At 42.6% G+C, this 10,000-nt stretch overlaps 1 protein-coding gene across 1 annotated transcript in view; it reads right to left on the bottom strand.

Moving 5' to 3' along the window:
* Positions 1-10,000, bottom strand: part of LOC135112290 (dorsal root ganglia homeobox protein-like) — an 89,310-nt gene that overhangs the window by 38,915 nt on the left and 40,395 nt on the right. Inside the window, exon 2 of the mRNA XM_064026597.1 lies at positions 637-735. Within this exon, the coding sequence (XP_063882667.1) occupies positions 637-735 (99 nt within the window). The remainder of the gene's footprint in view (positions 1-636; positions 736-10,000) is intronic.

The following is a 10,000-nucleotide window of genomic DNA, read 5'->3' on the forward strand; positions in this document are numbered from 1 at the left end:
TGTTTCTGTGAAGGTTTCGAACTTAAGCGCCCTCTTTTATCCAGTGTTTGTTCCCCTTGACCACAGCCACTCCTACATAAAAAAAAATAATAAATAAATAAATAATAAAAAAGAAATACACATACAAGAGAACAACGTAACCTAACTTGATCTAATTTAATTCGATCTAGTCTAACCTGATCTGACCTGACCTAAACGTTTGGTTCCCTCATCAGGACTGCTTCCACAGGCCACAGAGATAACCAATTCGGGCTCTCATGCCTGTGTTTTCTCTGATGATGCAGAACCACTAAATTATCCATAGAACCATGAAAAACGATAATGACGTCTCTAGAAACATAAAAACATCCTTTAAAAACTTTGATAATGTCCCTAAAACCATGAAAAACGTTCTTGAAAACCCTAATAACGTCCCTAGAAACATGACAACATCCATGAAAACCCTAAAAGCATCCTTTGAACCATGATAACGACCTTGAAAATCTAAATTATGTCCCTAGAACCATGAAAAGACCCTTGAAAACCCTAATAACGCCCACTAGTGCCTGTTAAAACAAAATAGACACTGAAAGATTTTAAGAACACGTTGCTAAGTAAGTAAGTTAGGCAGTTCCCGATACACGGACAGGTACTTACACGGGTGTGCTGGGGAGTAGGGGAAGTCCAGGGTCGGGAGGCGTGGGGAGGTGCCGGGGTGCAGGCTGGGAGGGCAGTGGTAGCAGAACATGCTGGAACCTGTAGTGGAAGAAGAGAGAGTGCCTTAGTGTGTTAATTCCCTCACTCCGTTGTTCATCTTTCATTAACACACACAAGAACACAAGAACATAAGAGAAGCTGCAAGAAGCCATCAGTCCTGCACGGGGCAATGTGGAGGGTACTGGAATCTGTAATGGGCAGAAATAGAGGGAGTGTGCTAGTGTGTTCATTCCCCCACGCCTTTCCTCGTCCTTTTGTACGAATTCAAGGGAAGCTGCAAGAAGCCATCAGACCTTCACGTGGCAGCAGAGCATTTGAGGCCCTGTATTAGGAGAGAAGGAGTGCGTTAGTGTAATAACTCCCTCACGCCTTTGCTCGTCTGCTAACATCTGCAGCAGTGATAGTCAACCTGGGTGCGTGGTGCAATCCATGATGCTTGAGTTTTTTCCAAGGGTACCTGGAAACAATGAGATACATGGAGGGCGCATGACATGTCCAGTGTGTGTGAGATGCACAGGAAAGATATTATTAGAAGAAAATTGTGCTTCATGTAAAAAAAATAATTTGAATTGAGATGAAAGTATTACAAACTGGGGCCGCCGTGGTACAGCAGAACCACGCGCTTTGGGGGCCGGGGAGTTCTCAGGGTTCGAATCGTGGCCACGATCCAGGGGTAGGAAGGGCATCCACTCGAGCTAAAGATTCCCAAATGCCAAATCAAAAGTTCTTCGCCAGGAGGCACCGTCCTGGCCCTGATAGACTAGGGGAACTGGATGTAAAACCGAAAAAAAGTATTACAAATTGATGTATTCTATTGACATATTAAACTTCGACTTAACTGGCGCCTCACATGTTTGAGATGTGGCATTTTGTTTCATTATACAAATGTTTAGCACCATTATAACAATCAATTAGAACCGAGTAGCTATTTCCTATGTTTAGATTAGAGAATACGTTCATATATATATATATATATATATATATATATATATATATATATATATATATATATATATATATATATATATATATATATATATATATATCTTCAGTCTTAAAACTAGAAAAAATGTCAGATATTCATGTAATTATTTTGTAATTAATTATCCAAGGCGTTATGGTACAGGAATTTCTCAAAAGCTCTTGGAAGGTGCATGGACTTAGGAAAGGTTGAAGAACACTAACCTACAAGAACACAAAAACATGAGGGAAGGTGCAAGGCGCCATTAGGCCTACACGTGGCTGTGCAGACCAGTCGTAGTAACAGCAGCAGCAGCAGTAGTAGTAGTAGTAGTAGTAGTAGTAGTAGTAGTAGTAGTAGTAACACACACACACACACACACACACACACACACACACACACACACACACACACACACACACACACACACACACACACACACACACACACACACACATACACAAGAAACAAACAATTAAAACATACGAACAGTAACCACTACAACTAATTCTATCGCTCCTTCTCTTACCTTACCCTCCCTCCCTCCCTCCCTCCCTCCCTCCCTCCCTCCCTCCCTCCGTCTCCCTTCTTGTCACCATCTCCAGTATCCTCACACCATAACACCGCGGCCACCACCACCATTTTCGCGCTCTCTTTCACCATCGCAGCACCATAAATCAGAGTCAGGGGCGAGCCTCCCTCCCTGCCTCCCTCCACACCATCACCACGACGGTATAAAGAGATTTTACTGACGCGCGCTGAATATATAACTGACTGGCTGGTAGGATGGTTGGAAGGTGCCTCTCTCTCTCTCTCTCTCTCTCTCTCTCTCTCTCTCTCTCTCTCTCTCTCTCTCTCTCTCTCTCTCTCTCTGTGTATTCTTGTTTTTTTCCGTTTTTTTTTGTTATTTTAGTTTAATTTCGTTCTTTTTTGTTTTATTTTTCATTTTTTGGGGAGCGCTTTTTCTTGTTTTGGGTTCTCTCTCTCTCTCTCTCTCTCTCTCTCTCTCTCTCTCTCTCTCTCTCTCTCTCTCTCTCTCTCTCTCTCTCTCTCTCTCTCTCTCTCTCTCTCTCTCCTTCACCACCACATCTTATAACTCCATTTTCTTTTCTACTTTTTTTTTTTTAATTCCATTTTACAGTTAACACAAACAACCCTTTTATTCTTCACCCCGGGACGGTCTTTCGCTATCTGTGGTCTTCGGTCCTGCTGAGATAGGCTTGTGAAGGTCTCGTCGTGGTCCTCCCTGCCTCGTGTGGTGCAGTTTTGGTGTGTTTTGTCACGTTCTTCTGTACGCTTATTAGTTTACGTAGTGTGTGTCTGTGTGTGTGTGTGTGTGTGTGTGTGTGTGTGTGTGTGTGTGTGTGTGTGTGTGTGTGTGTGTGTGTGTGTGTGTGTGTGTGTTTGTTTGTTTGTTTGTTTGTTTGTTTGTTTGTTTGTTTTGTGTGTGTGTGTGTGTGTGTGTGTGTGTGTGTGTGTGTGGTTTAGGAGAGAGAGAGAGAGAGAGAGAGAGAGAGAGAGAGAGAGAGAGAGAGAGAGAGAGAGAGAGAGAGAGAGAGACTGTGTGGTAATGAGGAAAAGAAGAAAAGAGGTGAAGAGGAGGAGGAAAAGGAAAAGAAGAATAGAAGAAGAACAAGAAGAACAAGAAGAACAAAAACAAGAAGAACAAGAAAAGAAAAAGAAGAAAAGAAGAAGAAGGGGAAGAAGAAGGAGAAGGAGGAGGAGGAGGAGGAGGAGGAGGAGGAGGAGGAAGACGAAGAAAAAGAAGAAAAGAAGAAGAAAAGAAAAAGAGGAGGAGGAGGAGGAGGAGGAGGAAGAGAAAAATAGCAACAACAACAACAATAACAACAAAGAAAACTAAATGGAAGACAGACAGACAGACAGAGAAAGAGAGAGAGAGAGAGAGAGAGAGAGAGAGAGAGAGAGAGAGAGAGAGAGAGAGAGAGAGAGAGAGAGAGAGAGATTGTGTGGTAATAAAAGAAAATAAGAAAAAAAGAAGAGGAGAAGAGGAGGAGGAAAAGAAAAGAGCAGAACAGAAGAAGAAGATGAAGAAGAAGAAGAAGAAGAAGAAGAAGAAGAAGAAGAAGAAGAAGAAGAAGAAGAAGAAGAAGGATAAGGGAAGAAGAAGAAGAAGGAGGAGGGGAGGAGGAGGAGGAGAAGGAAGAGGAAAACGAAGAAAAGAAGAAGGAAGAGGAGGTGAAAGAGGAGGAGAAGGATAAAATCAGAGAGAGAGAGAGAGAGAGAGAGAGAGAGAGAGAGAGAGAGAGTTAGATCATGTCAGGTCAGGTCAGGTTAGGTTAGCGAGGGATTCGAACTCAGGACAAAGACACTCAAGGTAAGCATAGGTGAGGGGCACGCGTCACCTGTGCAGTGGTCCCAGCAGGTATGAGGCGCCAGGTGTGTGTTACTGCACCCTGGAGCATTCTTACCTGCCTCTCTCTCTCTCTCTCTCTCTCTCTCTCTCTCTCTCTCTCTCTCTCTCTCTCTCTCTCTCTCTCTCTCTCTCTCTCTCTCTCTCTCTCTCTCTCTCTCTCTCTCTCTCTCTCTCTCTCTCTCTCCTTTTTTTCTGTTTATATTTTCCTTTTTATTTCTCGGTTGGTATTTTATTTTGTACGTTTTTTTTTGTTTTATTTCTTTTTTGAGTTTTTATTTTTTTTTCTTGTTTTTTCTTCCTTTTTTTGTTTTCTTTATTTTGTTTGGTGAGGATTTTTGTGTTTGATTTGATAGTTCTCTCTCTCTCTCTCTCTCTCTCTCTCTCTCTCTCTCTCTCTCTCTCTCTCTCTCTCTCTCTCTCTCTCTCTCTCTCTCTCTCTCTCTCTCTCTCTCTCTCTCTCTCTCTCTCTCTCTCCATCTATTTATCTATCCATGTGTGTGTATGTGTATGTGAGTTTGTGTGTATGTACATTTCACAAACGCAATTCAATACACACACACACACACACACACACACACACACACACACACACACACACACACACACACACACACACACACACACACACACACATCACTTAACAACTCTCCTTCAACGATCCCTCCCAACGATACCCCATTGAACTGCAGAAGACTAGAACACCCTCCCCTTCCCCCTCTCCCGCTTCCCCCTGAGGCATTAAGAGCGTGAGTACTAAAAAAGAAGCCGGGGTTTTCGCTCCTAGTGGCTTTGTGTGGGTTAAGCTCTTACTGCCCCGAGGCGAGACCAGTTCGGTAATGATAGCGAACGAGATACAAAGACAAGTTGGAGATGAAAGAATATATTACTAGTTTACATAGTGAGGGAGGGTGAGAGGGAGAGAGAGGGAGGGAGAGGGAAAGAGAGGAATATAAAGTGAAAGAAAGGAGGGAGGTTAGGTTAGGGTTAGGTTAGGTTAGGTTGAGTTAGGTTAGGTTGGGTTAGATTGGATTAGATTAGATTAGATTAGGTTGGGTTATGTTAGTTAGATTAGGTTAGGTTATGTTAGTTAGATTAGATTAGATTAGGATACGAGTATGTTAGGTTAGGTTAGATTAGATTAGGTTAGGATAGGTTGGGTTACGTTAGGTCAAGTTAAATTAGGTTAGGTTAGGTTAGTTAGGTTAGATTAGGTTATGTTAGGTTATGTTAGACTAGATTAGGATACAAGTATGTCAGGTTAGGTTAGATTAGGTTAGATTGGATTAGGTCAGGTTAGGTTAGGATGGGTTACGTTAGGTTAAGTTAAATTAGGTTAAGTTAGGTTAGGATAGGTTAGATTAGGTTAGGTTAAGACAGCTACCGAAGGATGTTAAGACAGGCGCATAGATAGAAGAGGAACGAGAGAAGGGAAGGCGTGAGTGGAAAGATGAAGATTAGAAACAGTGAAGGTTGTGGATCAGTACAAATTGGTGTGGTAGTGAGTGAGAAAACCTTGTGAATGACTCAATAACCCTTTTAAACGATTAACTCTTTCGGGGTGTTTTATTTTGTTGTTGTTGTTGTTGTTGTTGTTTTGTGGGGAAGGTTTCTCTCTCTCTCTCTCTCTCTCTCTCTCTCTCTCTCTCTCTCTCTCTCTCTCTCTCTCTCTCTCTCTCTCTCTCTCTCTCTCTCTCTCTCTCTCTCTCTCTCTCTCTCTCTCTCTCTCTCGATCAGTTTTCTTGACACGTAAAGAATGAATAAATAAATAGATACATACATAAATAAATAAATAAATAAAAATAATGCAGTTTTTTTTTATATATTCTACTTTATTTATTTATTTATTTTTATTTTTTTATCTATTCCAGAACGTGTCCAGTCACAAGGGAAGGGTGGCAGAGAGTATGATGAGTAACCACCTCCACGGGGAACTAGTATTCTAAGTAAACTAATATCTATAAGTAAATTGTTTTTTTTCGTGGTAGCTAGTGCATATTTTTAGGTAACTAGTGTTTTTAGTTAACTAGTATACCATGTAGCTAGTATTCCAAGGTAACCAGCTTTCTAGACAGGGTGGAATCAAAAGCATTTCGTCTTATCAACTTTTCCCCTCTAACCGACTGTCTTCTGCCTCTCTCATCGCCGCAATGTTGCCTTTCTTGTTATCATCTACCAGTGCTTTCACGCTGACTGCTCTTCTCCTCTGATCTTGTTAGCTGCATGCCTCCTCTCCTCCCGCGGTCTCGCTGCACAAAACTCTTCTTTCTCTCATCCCTGTTTTGTCCACCTCTCTAATACAAGAGTTAACCAGTATTCTCAGTCATTCATCCCTTTTCTTGGTAAACTCTGGAACTCCCTGTTTGCTTCTATATTTTTCTCCTTCCTTTGACTTGAACTCTTTCAAGAGGGAGGTTTCAAAACATCAATTTTAGATTATCATTTTGACCTTTCTTTTAGGACCGCCATCTTAATGGACCTTTCGTTTTCGTTCTTTTGTTGACTTTGGCCAGTGCCGCTCATACATAAAAAATAATATTTCCCAGATAAATAGTATTTCTAGGTAACTAGCATTTCCAGTTAACTAGTACTGCCAATCAACTAGTTCCCAAATTGACTAACATACCCTATTTAACTAACAGAAGATGTATCACTAGTCAGCCAGGTGCGCACAGGTAACCAGCATCCCAGTATCTCCAGGTAACTAGTACTCTCATTTAACTAGTATTCTCAATCATCATCACCAAAATAATAAACATACCCTTTAAAGCTGGTAAAATATTTGTCTAGCCAGCCAGGTGTGCACAGGTAACCATCATCCCAGTATCCTCTTAGGTAATTCCCAGGTAACTAGTTCTACCAATTAACTAGTCCCAAAGTTAACTAACACCCTATTTAATTAGCAGAAAATGTATCACTAGTTAACCAGCATCCTAGCATCCCAGTATCGCCCCCAGTGAGCGTCCCCAGGTCGGCGGCGCCCCCAGTTCTGCGGGGAGCGAGAACTGGGAACTGGGGTGCACAATTAGTTCTGGTAACGTGATTTGCATGCATCTGTCCCCGGCTGCCAGCGCGCCACGGGTTGCCATCCACACAATGAAATTAAACAGGTACCCTCGTGGCTCTATTTTTCCTCCATAATGCCCCCAACTTTTATCACGTGCATTTCCATTACTTTACATGATGCATAATGAAGGGACGGTTGTGTTGGTGGTGGTGGTGGTGGTGACGGTTGTGCTGATGGTTGTGATGGTGGTTTTGCTATTTTCTGGTTGTTTTTGTTATTCTTTTTGTTCGTTTTAGTCTGTTGTTAGTGAGTCTGCTAGGTGCGCTTGTACTGCCGCTGCTCCTGCTACTCTTGATGTACTACTTCTTATGTACTGATACTTACTCTGCTACTACTAATCCATCACTTTTCTTCCTACTACTACTACTACTACTACTACTACTACTACTACTACTACTACTGATAATAATAATAATAATAATAATAATAATAATAATAATAATAATGATAATGCATCAATATTATTTCTACTACTACTACTACTACTACTACTACTACTACTACTACTACTACTACTACTACTACTACTACTACCACCACCACCACCACCACCACCACCACCACAGTCCCCGCCATTGTCGGTGATATTGTCACTGCTATAATTACCATTCTTGATCTGGCCTTTTCTCTCCCCTAGTCCCCTCGTTCCCTTCTTATTTAGGCATTCACTTATCTGTTTACTCTCCGCCGCGGTGTTTGCCGGCGCGGGATTGGCGGTCAGGCGCGTGGCATCTGGGCGAGACGAGACCCGCCTCCGCTAACAATGGTAACAAGTAATTTGCTCGATAACGGCCTTGTTTGGATTGTTAATGGGATGTTCTGATGACAATAGAGGCTGCCAATGGACCGGACAATAACTGTGTTTGCTCGGCTTGTGGTATCTTGTCCCTGTCTCTGTTTGTTTGTTTCTGTGTCTGTCTGTTTGTTTGCCTCCGACCGCTGCTCTCCATCCTCTCCACCTCGTCTTGTCTGCCACCCCTCCCCTCCCTGTCTTCCTCCACCGCCTCCAGTCACTCCCCGCCACCCCCTTCTGTCTCTCCTGTCTCTCCCCACCCATGCAGCCTCTCCCCACAACCTCCTTCTGTCCCCTCGCCTCGCCTCGTCTGATCCCTCATCTCAATCTCACTTCCCGCTTGTCTCTGTGTCCTGTTTCACGTCACCGCCTCATGTCCCTCGCTCGCTGGCCGCCACTGTTTGCTTGAGTGTTGTGGTGCTTGCTGTCATTACCTTGGTTTCTTGGGTCACGGGAATGCGCCGCCTTAGTTGTGTCTGGGATGATCTGTGTTATGTTTTGTTAGGTTAGGTTTGTGAAGTGAGGTTAGGTTTGATTTGGTGGAATGAGTTTAAGTTTGGTGGAGTGAGGTTAGGTTAGGTTTGGTTTGGTGTTGTGAGGTTGTGAAGTTAGAGAGAGAGAGAGAGAGAGAGAGAGAGAGAGAGAGAGAGAGAGAGAGAGAGAGAGAGAGAGAGAGAGAGCCAGCCAGCCTAGGATGTCAACACCGTAAAAAAAAAAAAAATGTATATATGTGTATAAGAAAACAAAAAAAAGAAAGTCGCCAATTTAAATCTTTTGACTTGTAATGATAACTTTGGGTGCAGTCAGCGAATAGCATAACATTTCCTATCATACGAAGCTCAAAGGGAGGTTAATAATGCCACACCTGTTTGAACTGCACAGGTGGAGAGAGTGTACAGATGCCTTTGGACCAACCCAGTAACCTCACTACTCATGCTATTTCATTTAATTTTATTGTCATTGTAAGAGAGAGAGAGAGAGAGAGAGAGAGAGAGAGAGAGAGAGAGAGAGAGAGAGAGAGAGAGAGAGATTTCTAGTCGCACCCAGTACCGTATCTGAAGAAAAAAAAAAAAACATTGCACTGAAACATTAGCCGCAAACAAATATAGATATGAAAAGTAAGAAAAAAAAGATAGACATTATATATATACACACACACACACACACGTCACAAAGCTTCTAAGGTAAGACGAGAGCTCAGTACATAAGAACATAAGGGAAGCTGCAAGAAGCCATCAGGCCTACACGTGGCAGTCCCTGTATTAAACATACCTACCTATTACCACCTATCTATCATCCTCATATTTAAATTTGTCTAATCTTTTAAAGCTCCCTAATGACTCAGCACTAACAACCTGATCACTGAGTCCATTCCATCTACCTGCCACTATTTAAGAACCAGTGTCTTCCTATCTCTTTCTTAAAATCTAACTTTATTGTGCTTAAACACACTCTTTCTTGTCCTATCCTGATTACTGACCCTGAGGATTTTGCTTATGTCACCCTTGTTATATGCGCTAACCATCTACACATCTCTTAACTCTCTCAGGACCAAAGAGAGTTTCTAAAGTTCATAATTTTATCACGCTATTTACCAAGGACCTGTGTTGATGAGGGAGGGAGGTAAAAGTCTTAGAGGTTTCAATCATCAATCATCGACTTGACTCACTATTCTGTATTCAACCGCGGCTTTCAGTTGTGCTGGTGGTCTTGCTGGGAGTGAAGGGAAGGAAGGAAGGTGAGTAACTGAGAGGTGATACAGATCCAGGTATAAACAGATGTTCTTTTCACACACGTGGCTAAAAAATGCAGCTTATGTAGAGTAAAGTAGGATGACGATACACACACACACACACACACACACACACACACACACAGAGAGAGAGAGAGAGAGAGAGAGAGAGAGAGAGAGAGAGGGGAGGGGAGGGAGTGCAGCAGTGACCAGTGCGGGATGACAAGACGAGGCGCATAACGAGACAAGTGATGCACAAATAAACAGATAATTGGAGCGAAATGAGGAACTAATCGCTGGAAATAAAGTGTGTTCATGTCACCGCGGCGGGAATCCGTGAGTGATGAGGCAAAGTGTGTGTGTGTGTGTGTGTGTGTGTG

Source organism: Scylla paramamosain, chromosome 23 (genome assembly GCF_035594125.1).
Source record: "Scylla paramamosain isolate STU-SP2022 chromosome 23, ASM3559412v1, whole genome shotgun sequence".
Lineage (NCBI taxonomy): Eukaryota > Metazoa > Arthropoda > Malacostraca > Decapoda > Portunidae > Scylla > Scylla paramamosain.